At 44.6% G+C, this 23,386-nt stretch overlaps 1 protein-coding gene across 1 annotated transcript in view; it reads right to left on the reverse strand.

Annotated features, from left to right (window-relative positions):
* Window positions 1-12,066: 12,066 nt before the first annotated feature.
* Window positions 12,067-23,386, reverse strand: part of DCAF5 (DDB1 and CUL4 associated factor 5) — a 160,486-nt gene continuing 149,166 nt past the window's right edge. The window contains exons 8-9 of the mRNA XM_007942316.2: window positions 22,536-22,663; window positions 12,067-13,845 (exon numbers count right to left, since the gene is read on the reverse strand). Of these exons, the coding sequence (XP_007940507.1) occupies window positions 12,067-13,845; window positions 22,536-22,663 (1,907 nt within the window). The remainder of the gene's footprint in view (window positions 13,846-22,535; window positions 22,664-23,386) is intronic.

Here is a 23,386-nt window from a genome sequence, read left to right on the forward strand (position 1 = left end):
AGCTAAAACATACACTCACCATCCAGCTTTTCAAAGCTTCAGGAACAGTTCTGAGATGCACCATGTCTCCTGAAGAGTAAGGATTTAAAAAAGAAAAAAAAAAAAAGAAAAAGAAACCCACTACCTTCGAGTTGATTCTGACTCATAGTGACCCACATTGGGTTTCCAAGGCTATAAATCTTTATAGAAGTAGATTGATTGCCTCATGTTCCTCCCAAGGACCAGCTAGTGGGTTTGAACCCACAATCTTGTGTTAACAGCCAAATGCCTTACGTACTATGCTACCACAGCTCCTTCAAGTATAGGGATAGACTTGCCTTTTCATGTGTCACATTACTTAGCTAAATTTCTAGAACATGGATGCCCTTTAAACATTATGGTCTCATAAAGTAAGGAAAACTACTGCTCTGGGAACTTCCCTTTGTTCCAGGGGGTGCAAAGACCTTTGACTCTATAATGATTTTCATGTTTTGTAACTGGGGAGGAGGAGATGCTAGAAGGGAACTGGGTCAGTGCTTCTGGCTTCTTAAAATCCTCAAAACCTTAAGACTACCAAGGAAAGAGAAGGAATGAGAAAATTTGCATGATTAGCTGAGACTGTTTACCTGACTTCCCATGGCTTCCTAGAGGTTCAAATCTTCATGGATAGAGGAACCTGAGAAATTTCTTGCTGGGGAAAATCCCTACATTTGTGGGCGATCAATCATCTGAGCCAAGCACTGGGCTGTCGTGTCACTGATGGCCCTCATGAAGAGGAGTGGTTTCCTTGTAAAGCATTCTTGACTCACTCAGAGCTTCCCCTTCACCCCTACATGCAAGGGGGCCTCTTTCTACACAACAGAGGGGTCATCAGAAGACTTCTGCAAAGGATCCATTTGCAGGGAATGCGAACCCCTTTGGCCTCATTTTGGTTTCCTAAGTTGCAATTTTCCATAATTGGCTTTGCTTGACGTGAAGGCCACACTTGACAGCATTATAGATCAAAGCTCCAAGTGAACTCGGCAGAGTCTGGACAGGCTCAGAGGTCACTGGCAGGCCTGGTAGGGACCTGGGAGATGATGGCTGAGTGCTGTGCTTGCCCAGACTGCCCTGCAACTACTTGCCAATTCCTTCCCCTTAGCAGCTTCTGGATGTTAAATTTCTGCTCTGTGGAGCTGCTCCTGTGGCTGGCTTGATTCAGAAGTATTTAGGACAAAGAGAGAACCCTACATTTTACTGCACTGAGCTTCATTTCCAGAGTCATTTTCTCATGAGAGGGAATAGATGAAGAGATGACATCTTTGGAACAGTTACCAGGACTACCTACCTCTATTTGTCCCCAACATTTGGCTTAGTGGCAGCATCCTGGGCAGTGGGGCCACAGTTGAGCAGGTCATTGGCCCTGAAAGGAGATGATTACGAAGACAATAACAGCACATTCATTTACCCAACATCGACTGCATACCAGGCAATGTGCTAGGTGTTTTGTACATATTTTTACTACTCTATCAATAAAATTGCAAAGTAAGCATCCCAAAGTTGTGTAAGAAGAAATTCAAGTTCAGAAAAGTTGAGTGACCTGGTCCATGTCTCCAAGCACAGAGTTTTATCTAGGTCTCTCTGGCTTTAACAATCACATCCTTTCTACTACCCCATGTCTTCCTAGAGCCCCAATTTCCAACCTGCAAAGGCCTTCATCCTCATCCCCCTTGACTTACCTCTTCTGCTATTCAAAAGAGGGACTAAGCTCCAACTCAGGGCTTGAAGGAAGGAGGTCTGGCAACAAGAAGGGACTGAGAGCTCAGGGAGAGAGCTTACAGTTTCAATGAGCTCAGTTAATTCTCTCTCTGTTGGGAGGGAGGGGAAGCAGTAGGAGAAAGAGGTCCAGAAATGGGCAGGAAGGGGCAGAGGAGTTTGGGTCATGAAAGGTAAAGAGGAAACAGAGCTGCTTCTCCGCCTTGCCCTCTGATCCTGCTGCTCTGAGTGGGGGTCAGGGGAAGTCTGAAGAGCAGAAGCAGTCTGGGACAGATGGGATTGGAACCGCTCTTAAGGTCCTCTTAGTCACACTGAAGACTGAGAGGGAGAGTCACGAGCTAACCTGAAGCCCAGTAGCTGTTGGCTTGGCAGGTGTCCGTGAAGTGCACTGGACTGGGTTCTCCTCCCTCTCTACCCCCCAATCTCCACCTGTAATGATCTGGGCCCTGAGCCTGGCTGGTCAGAGGGGAAAGAAAGGACACTGAGTAGGGGAGTATACAAAGCTCTGGCAGGGGAGAGAATAAAGTGGGAAGAGAGCCACAAATTACAAATGACCCCGCTTTGGGGCCGGCTGCTCCACTTGATGGCACTTCAGGACTGTGGTGTACAGATGAACAGGTGACACAACTCTAGGAGGTGTCAGTGCTATTGACTACAGTGTGAATAGCCACCCCTAATGTCAGGCACTACACAGCCTGCAAAAGCATGTGCCTAGAGATCATTTTAAAAGCCTGCCTGTCATTCTAGATTGTGAAGGTGAGAGCTCTGGAGCTTGGGGAACGTGGAGATGTGGTGATGTGTAGGAGCTGAGGAGGCTATTATGTGCCATGAAGTCAGGCCCTGGCCAAAGAGATCTCCTTCCTACCTGTCAAGGCTTTGTCCCTGGCCCTGTGAGCACCCAGGGCTGAGGTGGCAGAACCCTGGATCCATCACTGGATTAGCAATCACAAGAGCCAATCCCAATTGCAAATAGTCTCAATTATCTCCTTTGGTACAAAGGAGCTGAGCCTCTTGAAGGAAAACAGTGTGGCCTCCAGCCAGCTACTCGGAAGGAGCCAGTAGTTGGACCTGTGGGCTCAGGACCATGGTCGCAGGAGACATCAAGCTCAATTGGCATAACATACTACACAAAAACATTGTTCCACATCCTACTTTGGTGAATAGTGACTGGGATCTTAAAAGCTTGCGAGCCACCCTCTAGATGCAACGATTGGTCTCTCCTCAGCCAGAGCAAAGAAGAATGAAGAAAACCAGAGACGCATGGAAACAATTAGCCCAAGGGACTAGTACACTATGCAATCCTCAGCCTGTACGACTATGAGGCCAGAAGAACGAGATGGTGTCTGGCTACCAGTCAACCACTTGGAGTGGGATCTATGTAGGAGATCCTGGATAGAGTGGGAGAACAATGTGGAACAAAACTCAAAATAAATAAATAAATAAATAAAAGGGCCAGGTTTGCTAGTCTGATAGAACCTGGTGGAACCCCTAAGGCTATGGCCTCTAGCTGCCCTTCAGGTCTGGAACTGAACCCACTCCTGTGGCTTCCAGCCAAACAAATGGCAGGTATATGAGCTGAACATTTACATTAGGTAGATATATTCCTTGAAGAGATCAATCATGTGATAATAGAAAGGCTGTGTATGCACAGGGAGACAGCTCAGTGGGCAGGAGTGCATGGGAGGGAAGGGCACAGGGAAGAGGTAACTATGGGGAGGAAGTGGGAGGGGAGCTATTGCATTATGGGAAAACTGCTGTCAATGTCATGAGATAGTGTATGTGAGCTGCCGTATGGAAAATGAATGTGCTCTGTAAACTTCCACCCAAATCACAATAGAAATTTAAAAAAACAAAACAAAAAAACCAGTGTGGCCCCTCATGTCTGCTGCTCCAAAGATTTCTGGAAAAATTCCATGACTTTGACTCTTTTCCAAGGAGACTTTGGAGACACGCTCACCTTTTGTTCCCTCTTGTAGCTCCCCTCGCCCCTGACCTCCAGTGCTCTGCAGCATCAGGATCAGTCCAGGCAACCCTTTGCTTCCTTCCCCTCTAAATGGAATCCAAGAGCTCCCCTGGTCCTGAATTCTTCATTTGCAGGTATATTAACCTAAGTCAAGGGATAAAGAAGTAAAACGAGTGTCCATGTTTGGCAGGGAGTCCAACCCCTTCCCCTCAGCCAGGCTTGAGGAAGTGAGGTTGCCTAAGGAACCTCCCATCAGCGGAGGCAAGGAAGTCAGTGGATCAGATTCAGCTACTGACTCTGGACTCAACTGACCTTATGAGAGACACACAGAGCCACTTGATTTAGCAAAAGCCCAAGCCTGAGATGTCCCCACAGGTCTCTCCACAGGACAAGCTAGAGGAGTTGTAGGATTTGGATACTGGCCTGAACAGTGGGCAAGTATACCCTTGTGTCAACTCTGGCCCCCATATTCAGCCAGACCTAGAGTGGGACAGTCTCTGGCTACACCTCCCCCTGTGGATGGGCCCACATGTGTTGTACTGACAGACTTCTCCCATTAAGGCTACACTTGGCCAGTTCTTGTCTGTGGAATTCCACCCCAGACAGCTGCTTGAGGAACAAACTGTTGGTATTTCCCTTGAGCAGAAAAGTTTAAATCTGGGAATAAAGATAAAGATATGAGCTGTAAACTATTTCTCATGGCTAGTTTAGGAAAAACATCTTACATCCACAGCCAAGAAGAGAACAGTGACTTGAACCAGTTTTTTTGGGCCTGCTACTGGGTAGATTGGACTGAAAACTGGTTCTTTGCTTTTCTTGCCTCGGTTGCTTACTATGTGACAAGTTTTCTCCCATTCTTAAGCCCTTGCATACTTAAAACCTATTGACTTTAGCCCACCACCCCCTCCCTGTCTGGCCCCTTTTACCTTTCTCCCAGTCTGCCTAACATGTTTATTGCTTTTCTCTGAAAGTCATCCAAGGGATTTATTTACAATCTCTCGGGTGCCGAAACATCAAGACTGCATGCAGCAACCTGGAAACGGTCAGAGTTGCTGAGAGAGGTGCAGACACCAAGTCACCCATGAGTCTGAGTGTGAGGCCCTGGTGTCCAGGTTGTTTTTTGGGGACGGGGATGGTCCAAGCTTGGCTAATCTTGTTTTTCCTTTGCAGAAGCCTGTACCCTCATCTTGCTTCCACACACACACACACACACACACACACACACACACACATGCACTTCACAGTGAGTCTCTGGGTGGTGTAAGTGGTTGACATCTGGCTATTAATGGAAAAGCTGGACATTTGAGCCCACTCAGAGACCCCTTAGAAGAAAGGCCTGGTGATCTACCTCTGAAAAATCAGTCATCAAAAATCCTACGAAACAGTTCGATGCTGACACACATGGGTCACCGTGACATAGAGTGGGCTTGAAAGTAACTGGTTTGGGTTTTGCCTTATACAAAAGCAAAACCAAACCCACTGCTAACGTTTTCTCTGATTCCGTTTTTAATCCCTTGCTACTGCTGTATGTCGTAACCAGAGCCCCAGCTGGGGTGGAGGAAGGGAAACTGAGGTATTGCCATCTTGCCTGCCCCCAAACCAAAGGACCACCAAAGGAACCAACAAGATATAGGGAGAGCACTTGCCTCAGAGGCCAGCCCCAGCAACTCACTGGCCTTGACCCCTCACTCTCTAACACACAGGGGCTGAACTACCGAGCAGCACACCTCCCTCACCTCCTCTTGTTGTTGTTGTTATGTGCCGTCGAGTCAGCCCTGACTCATAGCGACCCCTCCTTGGGTTTCCGAGGCAGTATCACTACGGAAGTAGGATTGCCCAACCTTCCTTCCGAGGAGTGGCTGGTGGGTTTGAACCGCCAGCCTTCTGGTTAGCAGTCAAGTGCCTTAGCCACTATGCTACCAGAGCTCCCTCACCTCAAAAATGCCTATGTAGGCCTGGACTCCTCTAAAGCACTCCTAGCCTTCCGAATCCTTGCTCTGGATTCATTTCTGGCAGATGTTTTATTTGAAAAACTCTTTTTCCCCCAAGTATAATTCCATCGCCTCTTTTCCTCCAGCAATTCAAAACCCTCCTCTCATATTTTTCTGCCTGCTCTATCCAAACGCTACACATGTGCTCTTGGATCTCTAGTCTAGATCTGTCCTGAGGGTTTTGTGGACCGAGACTAAACTCTGACCTGTTCTCCTCTTGGCCTAGTCAGAACTCTGTCTTTTATGGTTTAGCTTCTTTTTGAGTCAGGCATTACAGCGTATTTCACATACACAACACACACACACACACACGTACAATCCTGCATGGAACACTCTGGCCAAAATTTTCTTTGGCGCAAATGCAAGAGAAATTTCCATAGCTCGCCACTTTCTTAATTCTCTAGGGCCGGCCTGCTGTCTGATCAGAGAATTTCAGCTCCAAAGACCAGAAAGAAGTTTGCTGGCCCAGCTCTTGAGGTCTGGTCCATCTCCAGTACCACCATATTAAGACTCTAGTTTAAGAAATAAAATCTGCCACTCCCCCCACAACCCCTGCAGACCTGCTGTCGTAAGCAAGGGTCTGTGAGGTCTGTCAGCCAGGCTTTTTTTTTTTTAACTCCCCTTAAGCTCCAGCTCTCAGACAGAGCCTTTAGTCAGTTAACTCTCCAAGTCAGAGACCGTGTCCAAGGAACCGAACCCAGCTTTAGTCAGATCCATTTTAATGGAGACAATTCACTCTTTTCTCATGGTTTCAGATTAAGACTTACTAATAAACGGAAAATTCTATTCCTGAAGGAGAACTTGTTTTCTGTATTTCTTAGCAGACCTCATCCAAAAAAGCCTTCTATGCAGTGTGCACATGTTGATAGCAATAACCAATGACAACAAAACAGGGAGGGTATGCTAGAGACAGCAACATCTTATTTAGTGCTTTCTAAATACTAGGCACTCTTCTAAACTCTTTCTATATCCTCTAAGTATATCTAGATACACATTGTTGTTAGGTGCCAATGAGTAGTGACCCTACATACAATAGAACAAAACGCTGCACGGTCCTGTGCCATTCTCACAATTGTTGCTATGTTCCATCTTGTTGAGGGTCTTCCTCTTGTGCTAGACACTGACACCTGTATCTACATATATAGACAGATGGATAGGAAGACACACATATACATACACACATTTAACATACATACCTATGTAACCATCTAACAATGTGCAGAGGAAGGCACTCTTTCCCCATTTTACAGGTGAAAAGCTCGAGTCTCTGAGCAGTTGTAACTTGCCAGAGATCTTGGCTGATTCTGACAGGCACTATAGGATTGTGTCAGGAATGAGAACTCATCAGAATAGGATCTAGAGAGCCCTCTGACTCTGGGGAGGGGCATATATAGGAGCTGGAACACAAAAAATCAGATTTTAGAGTGGAGAGTGACCCCTGTTTAACAGTTTCCAAGAGGTGTTCCACTGAAGAACCAGTATGGAATCCTCCTGCTAGCTCAGTGCCGTGTCCAGTCCACTCACAGGACTCTTAGGGGAGAGAAAGGAACAGAAGTTAGCTCTAAGAATTTAAGGTAGGGTCTTGGAGAGCCTAGAAATGTTAGGAAACATGGACTCTGGTATAGAAATAGAAAATAACCAAGTAGAAAAAAAGTGGTAGGCCCCAAATCTCGTCACTAACCAGCCTAGGAACAATCAGGTCACTTCACCTGTTTTAGGTGTAAGTTTAAGTGCTGGTGTTTGGGCCACCGTACAGTCTTTATTTCAAGGAAATTATGCATTTTAGCAAAAAGTCCTGCAGAGAGAATTTCTCCCAAACCAATGCTATTTTTATTGACTTCCATTATAAATTATGGATTATACTTAATGCAAAAACACACTGCCATTGAGTCGGATCTGACTCATAGCGACCCCTACTTGGGTTTCCGAGGCGGTATCATTATGGAAGTAGATTGTCCAACCTTCCTTCCGAGGAGTGGCTGGTGAGTTTGAACCACCCGCCTTCTGGTTAGCCGTCAAATGCTTTAGGCACTAACCAGGCTACCAGAGCTCCTAGGATTATACTTAAGGGGTAGGATTTACTTACTGGTTGGACAATATTGGTGACCGAATGTTTAAGATAGAGACCAGTCCCCTGTCATGCTGGGTGTCAGTCTATGAATTTGGGAAACTACAGGAATGGAATGGAAGCTATGGAAACCATTTCTTTCACTGCAGAGTCATCCTAATCCCCTTCCAAAAGCAGACAGACAAAAATTGTAAGCTAGCATTCTGTATTTCCATTGGAATATTCCATGAGCTCATGGCTTTGGGCTCTATGAAAATAGTCACATACAACTTCCTAAAATGAAATACCATATATTCCACTTCATTAGCATGCAGCTGTCCTGTACATAAGCATTGCAGGACGTTTTTGCACAGCTCAAGCAAACCCTGTTGAGTATTGAAGGAACTCCCACTTATTGCCAGTCATATTAGTGCTTCTGGGCCCAGTGAAGCTTATCTTTGCCTCTAAACCTCGGATTCAAAACTGCCTTCTAATGCCTCACTCAATTTCAAGAAGAATCTTACCACCTCTGTACTAACAATGAAATGCAATTAGGGTGTTGATAGCTCAGATTTTCCTTTCAAATGTACTTCTCTTCTGTTGCATGTGGGAAGCTCTGTTCTTTTAAGAAAATCAAAATTACTTCCAAACCACCTGAATTCCTGTTGTATCATGCCAGTATGAGTGCTCAAGGACAAACCAGTACTCACACTGGAATACCCCACCTCAGACAACCACCCAACCTGCCCAAAGCCATTATCCTGCTCTTCTGGGTAAGCCTGGGACCTTACTTCAAGCCTGGTACAGTGCTATTTGTTTCATAAGGGAAGGATAACCTTCCTTTGGAAGTGTCTGTTTCCTGACAAGAATCTTGGGTGGCAAGAATTTTTCAGTTAACTGTAGGAGGTATTAGGTGGGATATAGATGTTTTGCTTTCATGTTTTTAAAGGAAGAAAAAAAAAAATTTACAATATATATCTGGGACATACATTTAGGGTGCAGGAGCAGGAAAAGCCATTTGAGATGTGGAAACCCCAGAAAACAATTTCTTTTGGGACTATTTGTAATGTCACTTATCTGCACTGTTTCCTCTGTTCCAATGAGTAAAAGGGTCAATTCCAGGACCTCATTGTGCCGTCTCTTTAAGCCTGCTGCTAAAGGAAACCAAGTACACTCCCACCCGCCCTCTTGCGTCCAGCTCTGACCTTTGTCCCAATACAAGGCCCCCTGTCAAGAATACATTGTAATGCACGTAGAGTACCAGTTTTTCTTCTAGTCCTCAGCAGGTTTGAGTCTAGTTTCCAACCACGCTAAAATTGTCCTCAGGCTGAAAAATATTTCCCTCCTGCCTAGTGATTTAAACAGGCAAGAATTAAAACAGAAAAGGAGGAGGAGGGGGTGTCTAAGCAACCAAGTCTTCCCTGGAAGAGAAGAGGAAGACGTGAGAAGTGAATAATAGGTTTATTTGCATATACACCAGAGAAGAGTTATCCGTAGCCAGGTGAGAAGAGGCAGGGCTTGTGAAGAAGTAAGGCTTCAGCAGAGGAAGGCACCTTGACATACAAACAAGACTCTCAGCTTCTCAGATCAAACACTGTTGCAATCTTCATTTGCCCCAAGTCAACATCCCATTTACCTGCTGTCCTAGAGACACTAGAATTGCTTACAAAACCAGCTAGAAAATCAAGCGGGGAGAAGAGTTTTACCTATCTGGACCAGACACAACTTAATGTACAGGATGCAGAGAAAACATAACAGGCCCTGTCAAGCAGTTCTTAATGTGCCTCCAGAGTTGGCCCTCAATCCTACAATGGCTTTGGGAAAGGAAAAGGGACCCTGGAAATGGTTCCTGCCAGGCATCCAGGACCACAGTCACAGGCATGAGATCTCTGGAAATGAGCGTGGAGTGGCTAAGACAGGCATTTCTGAGTCTGCTGCTGTGGGCCATCTCATGAGGCTTAGCTCCTGGCATGAACCTGGGATGCTGGGAAGAGTTTCTCCCAAGGATAGAAGGTCATTCTTGCTAAAAATGATCATTCTTAGATTCTAAACGTAACCAGAATGAACGCTGATTCTCTTTTGTGTACCCAAATGAGATTAAGGCTTTTAATGTGAAAAGACCAGTTCTGCATTTGGGAACTGTAACTACCAAGTAGTTAGTTCCCACAGGAACTTTAACCTACTTCTTTTTCTCCAGGAAGGTATGAGGATTGTCCTTAGAGAAGTCAGAAGAGGTTACCTATTGATTAGATTAAAATAACGATTGGGTATGCTGACTGGGAAGGGGAAGAGAAACACACACTGAGTGATTATATCTTTTTTGTATATAAAGGATTAAAAAATTCCAATTTAATAAATTTTGGAAAAGCAAATGTAAAATGACTCGGGCTTATAAAACCAGAATTTACAATTATCTGTGAATAGTCAAAGACAAATCATAGAACCATTTTGATTACAAGTCCAAAGTAATTCTAATGTTGGTTACAGAATCACTTTCCCACTCCCCGAATAAGATTACAGTTGTTAAATTGTAAGCTTCCTCACTGCTACTCACACTGCTGATAGAAAACATCTTTTTCTTCCAAGACAGTATTTTCATACCCAAGTTGCATCATACAAACCAGGCACATCTTTCCTTGTGCAAAAAGCTTAGCAGGATGTCATCACCTTTTGGCCTAGGTCAACAACCTTCCTTTCATAAATAATCCCCTACCACCAGTGCCTGTGTTCATCCAAGTCTTCAAACTCCACAGGCTGTCTCTCCCCACCCCAGTTCCAGCAGGTCAGGTCCTCCTCTAAAAGGAGGGCTGAGTCAGTGAGGCCACATCAGACATCCAGGAGGACCTCCCCGAAGCCAACTCTGGCTGGGCTACTAGTTGTCTAGCACCTTTGCACACAAGAAATCTCTTGCTCTTCTCTCTCTCTCTTCCTGATTTCTCATCAGTGTTTGTCCCGCCTTCTCAGGACGTCTAAGCCAACAAGGTATCTGGTCATTCCTAGCCCTTCCTGTCTTGCACAGCCCTTCACTGATACCCAGGTGACCATAAACACCACTGCAAATCTCTTGGTCTTCTCTCCCTCAATCATCTGCCTCAGTGCAACTGAGTCTCTCTCTTCTGGGAGCCATGAGTTTTAAAGCAAGAACTCCTCTCTCACACCCTGTGCCTCCTAGCAGTCCTATTCAATAAGAAATCTGTGACTTGGAGGTGCCCACTGCTCTGCAAAGTCTAGCCAAACACCACAGCTTCTGTCAATTGCAAGCCAGAGGGAAGATGCCAGTCCTGACAATTCTGACCAATGGCTTTGGGTTGAATTAAATGAATCTAGAACCACACTTTCCTCTTCACTACTCTTCATTAACACACCTATAAATGTTCACTTTAGTAGTTCAACACAAAGCCCTTGCAAGCTCTCTTTTCCCCTTTCAATATGCCTAGATCCATCACATGTCGCCAAGGAAGCACATGTGGCCTTTTGAGTGCCTTCAGAAACTAGTACCTAACTGGTTAAAGTGTGTTACCACAACTAGCCCTATTTTGTGGCCTCCATACAGTATATGTTGCAGCACTATTCAATTTGCAAACAGAAATTTATCAGGGATCTATGTTATTGATTTGATCTTAAGTGCTAACCTCTCATTAGCATTAAAAATACTCCATTTTTAAGTATATCCACACTAAATGCTCAAAGAAGTATTACTGAGAGAGAACATGGAAGGTTTCTTTAAAATGCGACCATGCTTTCCTCTCTAGCACAACCAATGGGCTAAAAGCCTGTTTCCATTTTCCTTACTCTTCCAGCAGAAATCCACAATTCAGTGGCAGCACAACCTAATTTAACAGGCACTCATCATTAAGACCAGAATACCTATGGGATGTAAACAGAATGAGATGGCAAAAAATACATATCCAAAGATACATTCTGATGGAGAACTAAAAGAAAAGTCTTATGAGACAGCTGGGCAAAGAGGCTGAACTCATGCGTGCCAGCGCACACATACATTAAGACTAAGTCAAACGTCTCAACGAGGAGTTACATGAACAGAACCTTGCACAGGTACACTATGTTCAAGCCTCACTAGAGGAGTCACTTGGATTTTTTTCCCTTTCTTAACACAGCATAAGCCAACAGCCAACTAAACGTTCAGACCCATTGTTAAATAGAAGGGAGCAGCATCAGACACAAAATTTCAGGCCCTGGTTTTGATGTGCCTTTAATACTTTTTTCTCCTTTCCTCTGTGTTTACTAACAGGGTTTTTTTGTTTGTTTGTTTTGTTTTTGTTTTTTGGTAAAGCTACTTTTCATAGCCTTTGCCCCTCCCCTTTGATTAATCATGTCTTTAATTTCTTTTCTGAGGGAGAATTCTCTGGATCTCCATCTTCCAATTCTACTCGGTGCCTTTTGAGGCCACTGTGGCCATGAACACCCCTGCTGCTGTTGTCTGTGGCTGGGGGATCAGTCGGGTCCTCTCTCGTTCCAGCACTGGGGGTCTCACAGACCATTTCAGACCCACAACAATCTCTGTGTAGGAGTGGCCCTGGCAGGGACAAGTTATCGTGGTCAGTGTCTGAACGTCCTGGAGAAGAGTAAGTGACCATCTCCAGTTCCCCAAAATTCTGCCCATTGTTGTGGAGGTGAGGAGGGCGGGGGTGTAACCGTCCATTGTTGTGGTTGGCACAGATGGTTTCAAGGCTCCTCTCCTCACTGTCGTCGGACAGGGTCCTGGGACAGTTGCCAGATGCATTGCTGGGAGTGGAGCCAGATGACTTGGGGACAGGAGGAGAGGGCGGCTCCTCAGCCCGGCTGCTCAGGGCCTTGCTCAAGGCTTTTCCATTGAGCTTCTTGGTTTCAAAAGAGTGTTCTACAGAGCCACCATTGTCAGTGTCCTGAGAGGTGCCCTCTGGTGCCTCTGCCCAAGTGTGGCTGCTATGCTCATGGCTGGAGCCACTGCTGGGGTTTCTAGTAGAAGCCCCTTCTTTAAAAGTATCCTTGCTGCGGCCTTCCGGCGGCAGATCCTGGTTTCTCTGGGCTATGGCTGTGTTTAGACAGATTTCCTTACTGGAAGAAGGGGTTGGGTTGTCCTTGCGGCTGGTTCCTGCTCTCCCATCATCTGGTTCCCCAATAACCTGGGAGGTCTCTCCGTCTTTGTTATTTGAGTAGGAGATATAGGAGTAGCGGAGCCACTTATAAGCTTTATAAATCTTTCGCTCGACTGATTCTATGTCTGAGGTTGGAGAGGCCCGGCTTGGGTGAATCTCCAAAGTGGAAGTGCTACGCTCAGGGGAGGAGGCAGGGGAGGAGGAGAGGTCGTCTACTTTGATCTGAGGGTAATCGTAGTTGTCTTCTCCAATGTAGGCGTTGGTGGGCTTGGCTGGGGCACTGGGCCTCTCTTCTCGGGGTGTTTTCTGCCGACGCCGCATGGCATTTCGCTGCCGGGTGGAGGATCGGCGTTCGTTCAGCTCCTCCTCCTCCTCGTCCTCAGAGCTGCTGGAACTGCTGGAGCTGCTGGACTCGTCTTCAGGGCTGGGTGATCTCGGCCGAGGGAAGAGATCTGTGTCCAGTTCAACCTCACAGGCATTCTCTTCAGAGTCAGACTCGTTGGAAAGGGCCAAGAGGCGCTTGTCTTGGTATCGTCGCAGAGCAGATAAGCGCTGCTGGCGAGAGATGGCATCCTCGCACGAAGGTGGTGGTGGAGTTGATGTCACTGTGTTTGTGGTGGTGACCCGCAGGGGCCCCAGGTGGAAGGCATTGTCGGCAGACTCATCCACCGTGGGGGGCGGGGAGCGAGGCAGTGAGGCCGAAGACTCTGAGTCCGTGTAGCCTGAGCGCTCGCTGACTCCAGCATGTAGCTGGAGGATAGTGCTCTCGCTGAGGTCACTGTCCGAGTCGGAACTCCAGCCCTCGATCTCGCGGCGTACCAGGGAGTCAAAGAAGGCCATCATCCGGGGGTCCTCCTGGACTGACTGGTTGGCATAATCATGTGACAGGCCACTGCCGCTGTTTAGCACAAGACTGATATACTCTTCGTGGGTATAGAGGCAGCGAGAATCATCCTCAATACGGCCATCAAGGTCTCCAGTACATCCTGGCTGCTTGTATGGGCTCCAGATCTATACAGGAGAAAAAAAAAAAAGCAACCAGGAACTGATTGGAAAGTTTTACAAAGCTGGTGGTGATAAACAACACACGGCAGAGCCTCCCCAGATCCTCCCTGTCATTTGGCCAGGACTTGCTAATTACCTTCAAAACCTTTAGGCTTTAAACCAGTTCAGTCGTGGCCAACACAGCAAAATTGGAACAGGTCCAAATTTTTGAAATTTAGGTGAAATGAAACAGTAAGTGGAATGGGAAAAGTTACAGGTGGAAGCCCTGGAAAGGAAGACTTGGAAAAGGCACAGTGATCTCTTTCTGATGCGGAAGACTGAATTATTGCCAGAACTGTGAAGTGCAAATTGGTTGGCCATCAAAGTGGGATACTGCTGTTTCTGACTCTGCCAGTCAAGAGATTTGGTTACTATGCAATGAGCACACTGCCCTTCTTTATTAAGAAGGAGATTAAGTTTCTAGCAGAGCGTTGACCTTAATTTTTCCCATTCTGGTTAATATTCCAGTACATTCACATTTTACAAATTCAGGTCTGTTCTGAGGCCCAGTGCCCCATGGCTTTGTCAGCCATGATTGAAGCAGGAGGAGCTAGTTCAAAGTTCTACTTTATAAATACATCCTTCACAATCTGAAGTATGTGGGCTTCACATGAAAACTGAGGAAAGTAAGATGTGGGAAAAAGCATTATCTAGGGCATAACATTGGCTAAATGGCAGGGATCTAAGTCTTGTCTCTAGGCCCAGAATAATCACACATTATATCCCTACTCACCTAATCTCCCTCTCCTTCAGTTTCTGCTACTTGTAGCTTGAAAATTACAATACTCCTCTACACAATCTCAGAGGATTTAGGATGACTTGAAAATTGGTCAATGTGTTCAAAATTCTCAGAAGACTGAAGCTGTGCACAGAGAGGTGCCACTTTTTCAAAGTCAAACAGAACCAGCAGTCAGTTCTCTGTGACAGTTAATATTTCAGCTTATAGCTTCACTTTTCCCCAACAGTGACATTTCTATTTTTAACTAATGGGAGTTGCTTACTGGAGCCTGGTAAGAATAGCCAACTGCCTACACTGCAGTTCCCTCTTGGATGTGTAGGCATCAGTTACCCAGGAAACTGGATTCTCTTAACTAGGTAACTGCAGGCTTGCTCCCCAACTCTTCTGTTAGCTGTAGTTGAATAGGTAGGACACCATCCCCTATGAAGAGGTGACTGTAGCCCCACCTCTTATCCCCCTCAACCCCTTGGTCAGGGACATAAGCTCATAGCCAAAAAGTGGCAAAACTAAGATTCAAACTCAGGCTGTCTAAATGCATAAAGGCAAAGTTTTTTTTTTTTTAGTTTCTTTCTGAAGTAGGTAATATTTGAGAAAGATCCAAGTCTTTCAAATTCCAGCACAGGTCTCCATCCAACTAGGCCAAACTTAACTTTTAGGGGAAGGGGATACCAGAAAATACTTTACAAGTAGAATAAGTTATGCAAAAATCAAGTTCAGAGTAATTAAGCTGTCAGTGCAAATGAGAACGATTAGCTTCACCTGACTGCCAGACTGGGCCACAGAGCAGCACGGAAAAGCTCAGCTACATCACCCTGTAGCCATGGCAACTCAGATGAAATTCCAAGCGACTTTCTTCTCTGACAGGCTGGTGTCTATCTTTAGATGGCACCCAACCTAGAAAACAGTGGCCCCTCATTCCCTATCCTCCATCAAGACAATGGCTTGTTTTCCAAAAGCTATGTAAGGGCAAATTCCCTTCCATGTGAGAACTTTGCTGAGACCTGTTCCAGTTCCCCAGTTCCAGCTGTGCTTTACTTGGCAACTCCTAGGGAGACACTGTCTCCTTGGAGGACCTTCAGTTGAAGAGTGGCAGAAGAAACTCTGTAGATTTGCTTCTCATCACCAATTCCAAGCTCAAACTCGTTCCTCCCTCCACTGCCCAGTTCCCCAGGTGTGTGCCCTCTCTAGCTTCATGATCTCACCCAGGGGATTTACAAAGCAGTGGTTTTCAAACTTTGGAGTTCGTAAGAATCACCTGAAGTACATCATTACAATGCTGACTTCTGAGCCCCATTTTTAGAGATTATAATTTAGTAAGTTATGGGTAGGTACCAAGACCCTATATTTTTAATAAGCACCCAAGGGGTGGATAAATGGATGGGCCAACTTTTCAGAAACACTGGGATATAAAATCCCTTGCTCTCAAGTTGATTCTGACTTACAATGACCCTATAGGACAGAAGACAACTTCACTATAGGGTTTCCTAGGCTGTAATCCTTATGGGAGCAGATCGCCGGGTCTTTTCTGTCATAGAGCGACTGGTGGGATGAAATTGCTGACCTTCTTGGTTAACAGCTGAGCGCTTAACCAGTGTACCACAGGTCTCCCTTAAACTCATTGTGTTGTTGTTATATGCCGTCAAGTTGGACCCAACTCATAGCAACCCCTCCTTGGGTTTCTGAGGCAGTATCACTACAGAAGTAGATTGCCCAACTTTCCTTGTGAGAAGTGGCTGGTGGGTTTGAACTGCCAGCCTTCTGGTTAGCAGTTAAGTGCCTTAGGCACTATGTTATCAGAACTCCTCTTAAACTCATAGCAACCCTATATGACAGAGGATAGTGACCCTGTAGGACAGAGTAGAACTGTCTTGTAGGGTTTCCAAGGCTGTAATCTTCATGGAAGCAGACTGCTACATCTTCCTCCCATGAGCGACTGGTGAGTTCAAACCACTGACCTTTAGGTTGGCAGCTGAGTGCTTAACCACTGTGCCACCATGGCACCTTTAGGATATAATTAGCATAAAATAAATAGACAAATAAAGGTTCTGTCTGAAGAGATTCTCAAATTCCTTGTGAGACTAAATGTTTGGGAAACCTTTAGTCCCATAAAAGGGAGGAAGACACAAAAGTGAGAGGACTTTCTTAACCCATAACTTCCCAAAAGACATGGCTTCCAGCACCAGGCTCAAGCTGTCAATAACACTCTCTACAAATAGATATCTGATTCAGAAGTGAGAGATGGTCAAACAATTCCTTGTTACATCTTAAATATGGCTAGATGTCTCCTGATGGGCATGGTTCATGAGAAAAAGGAGGAGGGAAAAGCAGCTCTCTCTCCAAGTCCAGAGAAAAGTTTAGCTCTAGAGAATTTGGAAGCTGAGGAGTCCAAAAGGGCAAAACCCTTAGAATGCTCTCTGTGTCTCATTCTTAATTCTGGACCAATTCTCTCACCTCTCCAGTTTAAAAATGGGAAAATGTTATGAAGCATGTTTTCTAAAGAAAGAAAAATCTATTTATACTTCATAGAAACGCAGAAGTTGTTAACAGAAATTCAAAATATTAATGGTGAGAAGCTGGCCTAACTATTCAGTAAGCCAGTTTCAAGGTTCAAATAATCTATTACTACCCAGCCACCCATGTTTTCACTTTAGAAATGAAAATCATAACACTGAATGTAAGCTTTTATTTGGGCTCTGGAATGTATTAAGCTGAAGTAGACTGTTCATTCCTGAAGCATGAAGTAATGGAACAAAACACTGTACCAGGAGGCAGGAAACTTGACTGTCTGTTCCCAGTCAGCTCTAACTAGCTGGTAACCAGGAGAGAAGCAGATCCCTCATCTAAAAAGTAATGACACAGTCTCAACCAAGCCTAAGATTCAGGGCAAAACAAAACCTCTCTCCCAGTCAGTCAGTGTTCAGTCCTCAAGGAACTTCAATCTACAGTTTGGAGCTGTGGGACCAGAAGAGCAAGTAGGAGCCCCAGCTCCACCACTTCACGTGGCCCCAGGCAAATGATGTCGCCTTTTAAAGCCACTGTTTCTCATCTGTAGAAGTGAAAATGATTAAATGACATAACCTGTACCAAAGCACCAATAAATGTGTTTTTTTTCCCCTTTCTTTTTCATTTAGCAGCTGAGTGCTACAACCAGAAAGTCTTAGACCTCTTGTAAGACAGAGATTTGAATCTCAGAGTACTAACTTTCCCTATATGATGGCCCTCATCTTTAAAATACCAATTTCAAACATTTGTGAAATTGCTGATTTCCCTACACCAAGTCAACAATTCAGAAGTGAGAGATGGTCAAACAATTCCTTGTTACATCTTAAATATGGCTAGATGTCTCCTGATGGGCATGGTTCATGAGAAAAAGGAGGAGGGAAAAGCAGCTCTCTCTCCAAGTCCAGAGAAAAGTTTAGCTCTAGAGGATGCTGAGGAAAATGATACAGTTGAATTCTTAATCAAACATCATTAAAATGGAAAGGAATTAGGTAACAAGTATTGTGATCTATACAAGTAACCATCACATACTTTACGCAGCAGCTCTAAACTCTCCTCTCTCCATGCACTACTGCACTGAACTTGAAACTTGTACACCCAATGTCACAAAATATGTAGGAATTGTTGAATGGAAAACCAATTTCCTCTGTTAATTTTCATCCAAATCACCATTTAAAAAAGAAATTTGTCCCTCTATTGAGGAAAACTACATAAAGTCCTAAGTTGCTGTTCAGGGGCTCTTCACTATCTAATGTGGCTTCCAAGACCCTCTGGGCCCGTCTGGGGTCAACCTTCCTGGTCTGTCTTCAGTCGCTCCCCTTCATGTGATCAATTTCTGAATGGGTCCTGTACTTTCCTGCTTCTGACCATGTGGTCATAAGCCCAATGCCTGACACAGTTATGTGGTCAATAAATAGTTACTGATCCAATGAAATAAATATCCATTCTTTCTATTTGAAATGTCCTTCCTACCTTATTTGTTCCTTTTGAAGTCTTACGTATTCTTCAAAATCTAGCTCAAATATTACCTACACAGAGAGATTACTTCCTATGGGAACAGATCTCTCCCTCCTCTAACCTCCCGAACACTTTGTTCGTCTCTTGTGCACACTTCTTTATTATCTTTATTTATTTAGTGTTATTATCTTTATTTCTTTACTTTCCCTCTAGGTCATCGATTCCTAGGAAGACCTTTGTTCCCTTTACCTTTGTCCCACAGGGGGAGCACAGATGGGACAAGGTAGTGTATCACAAGTATGTAGTGAATAAATTAATAGTGGTCTTTGGGAAAAATGTCAGAATTTGCTCCATCTTGTCCCCCTGTCATTTGATTAACTACAAAATGAACCCCCTTTTTTTGTAAATGTGGGCATTCAGAGGGACAAAAGTCCTGATATGAGTGAGAAGTAAGAGGCAAGCTCTGACAGCAGGCACCCTTCTCCTCTGGACTAGAAGAAAGGTGGCAGTAAAGGATAAGGACATGGGGAAGGTGGAGTGAAGTAGGACAGCCTTGGGCTGGACTAGAACAAGGAGGTAAGTGGCTCTTTGACCCACTGAGTCCCTCAGAAATAACAAATAGAAAAGTGACATTGATTACAATAGTCAGAAATTCTTAGGCACAGGTAATTCACATGGCACTCCTGGGTGCCAAGTTGACTGTTAGCCACCTCACATTACATATGGGAACGAGCCCCAGAATGCTTCTGAATCTCAATGGCCTTTCTGTACGATGTGAGTGCAGACAAGGGCAATAATTCCAGTAGACAGATGAGGCCAGCGTTTCACTTGGCCTCATCCTTCTCCTTCCCACATTGCTTTAGATTTAGGCCATTCCCAACCAGATGGCACCTGAGAAAGCAAAGCTGAGACTCCAGAGCTTTTTGCTTTGCCTCTCATTATGGTCATCTGTGCTGACTTCTTAAGGGTTCATATGGTATGGTAATTCAGTTTGTGTGTCAACTTGGCTGGGCCTGGTTGAGTGGCTAGGCAGCTGGATGTAGTATTCCCCATGATGAGACTGGTAATCAACTCCATGGTGGAATCTACTGTGAGCAGCTGAGTAGCTGCTTTAGGAATGTGGTCTGCTTTCTGTATATAAGGAGAAGCCTTGGGAACGGTCTCTAGCTTATGGGACGTTTGAACCCTGTGTGTAGCCTTGTTGTTGGTCAGCAGCCTGACATGCTCTGCCGACCTTGGGACTTTCAACGGACTTGAATTAATGGCTTGCTGTGTGGTTTGGTAACATTGGAATTGTGCCTTTTTACTTGTCAACCTTGGGTTTGTCAGCCTCAGCAGCCAGCAGCTGAGTGAAGAAAAGCCTTTAGCTTCAGTGGGCTGGGAGCAGGAGGCAGAGCTAGATCCCAAGGTTGAGGGGCTTTCACACAACCCCTAGAGCCTGCCACTTTGAACTTGGACTTAAAGCCTCCAAATTGTAAGAATAAACTCGATTGTTAAAGCCATCCCATTTGTGGCATATTCCTGCCAGAGAGGCACTAGGTAACCAAAACAAATGGCTAACCTTGCCTCCTAGTGGGGCAGGGTTCAGATTCATGGGAATTTGAGAGCAGTGAGCTACCTAATTCAGTCTGAATAACCTCACAGAGAAAACATTTTCTTCTCGTTCTCCTCTGAGAACTGGGCTAGCTTCCAATGTATGACCTTAAGGGTAAGGACTTTGGTTGACTAAACAGTAATTGGGGAAACTTAGCACAGAGTATCCCAGAGTGCACAGCCAGAGAGGAATTCCTAGTAAAGGAGATGACCAAACCTAGAGCTCTGAGAAAAAGAATATCATCAACAGTCCTAGAGAAGACCCATTACAGCGACTACTCAATGCAGGCCAAAAGAGGGAGAAAAGCAATTGAAAGGGACAAGGCCCTTTCAATGACTGTCTAAGCAAAGAAGGACCAAGATTATCAAACACGCATCAGGGGGCCATCAGGTGGTTCACTGCCTTCCCTCTATGTGGTCAATGTGGCACTTTACTGGGAAGAATAAAGGACAGGCTTCTATTCTGGCTTTGCCATGAATGAGCTGTGTGACTATGGATGGTAAAGAAAAAGTCAGCATAAATGATCTACAAGTCCCATTGCAGCCCTATGAGGACATGTGTAGAGCCACAGAAATCATCTCTGACCCACAGGACCAATACAGCCTCAATAAAATTGGACTAAGGGCTGGGAGCTCTGGTGGCGTAGTGCCTAAGGCATTTGACTGCTAACCAGAAGGCTGGCGGTTCAAACCCACCAGCCACTCCTCAGAAGGAATATGGGGCAATCTACTTCCATAGTGATACTGCCTCGGAAACCCAAGGAGGGGTCGCTATGAGTCGGGTCAATGGCACACAACAACAACAACAAGGGCTAATAAAAATATTGACCCACTCTCCAATATAAGATCTCTGATAGCTGTCCTCTGACATCAAATACAACTTGGCTTTACTCTGGATATTTAAAAGCAACAACAAAAGACAATGAAAACTACCACATCATCAACAAACATGATACCTCTCAGGTTTTCAATGTCACTTCAGAAAAAGAAAATAATAATAATTAAGGCTTTTAAACTCTTTGGGGAATGTTAACGTCCTTTACTTAAAAGGCAAGTTATCATGGATCCTCTAGAATTCATCATTTGTCCTGAACCCTCATTTGTTCCCCCTCGGATGTGGAAAAAGATCCAAGGGTTACTGGCAACTGGAACCAGAGTGATAGGCAGTAGGCCATCCTTTCATGGACAAAGGCCAGGCTGGGGCCCTCAGTTGCAGACTATAAAAATATTCCTTGGCAGAGTGAGCTCATTCAGGTGGTATGTAATTGATGCAAGTGTTTAGGATTCATACCCAAGTAGCCTCAATCATAAATAACCACATGCAGTGGTTTTTATGAGACAATCTAACCCTGGTTCTAGGAATCACTCAGTTACATCTGTGCCATATTAGGACAGCAATTAATGCAAAGTGCACACTGAAAAACTGAGGGGACAGTGGTCCCCTAATCTCCAGAGAAAGTTCAGAAAGCAGAATTCATCAGATCAAAGGCCATCAGAAATGTAGGGGCATACAAGGTATTGTCTAAAAGACACTTTGTTTCAAGTCCAGTCACTATTTAAAGAAAACAGCCAAAAAACCAAAGACATATGGAATCAATTAGTTCAAGGGACTGGCAGACCATGCGATCCTCAGCCTATATGACCAAGAGACCAGAAGAACTAGATGGTACCTGGCTACCACTGTCAACCACTCAGAGGGGGATTGGTGCAGGAGATCCTGGATAGAGAAGGAGAACAATGATAAAACCCCAAATCATAAAAAAAAGACAAGGTTTTCTGGTCTGATAGAGCCTGGTGAGACCCCTGAGATTATGGCCCCTAGCTACCCTTCAGGTCTGGAACTGAACCCACTCCTGTGGCTTCCAGCCAAACAACAGACAGGCCTATGGGGTGAACACTTACATCAGGTAGATATACTACTTGGAGTGATCAATCATGGGAGAACAGAAGGGCAATGTCCGCACAGGGAGATAGCTCAGGGGGTGGGAGTGCATGGGAGGGAAGGACACAGGGAAGAAGGAACTATAGGGAGCAAGTGGGAAGAGAGATGTCACATTGTGGGGAATTGCAGTCAGTGTCATGAGACAAAATGTATATGAACTGCTGTGTGGAAAATGAATTTGTTCTATAACTTTCATCCAAATGACAATAAAAATTAAAATAATAAATAAATGGTCCTGAAAGAAGAGTTAAATCACTCTTTTTTATCATCAACTTTCCTGTATTTTGTAATATGTCAAAATCATTGAGAATCTTGATAGATGTTAGTATGTCTAGATAGGAGGTCCTACATAGATATTGTTCTAAAGACTTCCAATCACGAATTATAAAAATTTCCCTTAAAGGATAGAAGGGGAAGGCGCCTCACCTTGATAATCTTTTCTACACCAGAAGAGCAGATCATGTACGTGTGGGGATTAAACCGAACCTGGTTAACAATAGATCGATGCCCTTTCAGTACCATGAAGGCTCCGTTGACCACCCTACCAATGCCACCTGTGGAGACAGAGGAAACAAAAACCAAGCAATGAAATGGATGACTGTAAATAGGTTACAAAAATGGCTAATAAACAGCTCTGAAGGGAGCTGAGATTTATTAACTATATCACCAGCAGAACATATATATAAGGTTGCTATGGAGAGAGTGAAGATAAAACCCCTCTCAGCATATGTGCTCTTCCCAAAAGCCTTTAGTTAGCCTTTAAGCATTGCCCACACCCACCCACTGCAATTCCATTATTAATGAAGCCAAAGCCACTTAACAACATTTCTCCAGTTTTTGATTACCAAGATAGAATCCAAGTGTTACCTGAGAAAAAGCTAGTTCAGAACTAGCTTAGGAATAGTTAGGCAGCTGAGCCAGGGACATGTGGATTCATAAGCATACAATTACAAACATACCTCATTTTACTGTGCTTTGCAGATACTGCATTTTTTTTTTTTTTTACAAATTGAAGGTTTGTGGCAACCCTGCACTGAGCAAATCTATCAGTGCCATTTTTCCCACAGTACATGCTCACTTCGTGTCTGTGTGTCATATTTTGTTAATTCTCACAACATTTCAAACTTTTTCACAATGCCATTGCACACTTAATAGACTACATTATAGAGTATAGTGTAACTATCTTTCTTTCTTTTTTTTTTTTATTAGGATTTGGGTGAAGATTTACAGAGTAAATTCACTTTTCATACAGCAGTTCACATATACTTTGTCTCATG

This window comes from Orycteropus afer, unplaced genomic scaffold (assembly GCF_000298275.1).
Source record: "Orycteropus afer afer isolate SDZICR_OR568_19922 unplaced genomic scaffold, OryAfe1.0 scaffold00088, whole genome shotgun sequence".
In the NCBI taxonomy this organism is placed as follows: Eukaryota; Metazoa; Chordata; class Mammalia; order Tubulidentata; family Orycteropodidae; genus Orycteropus; species Orycteropus afer.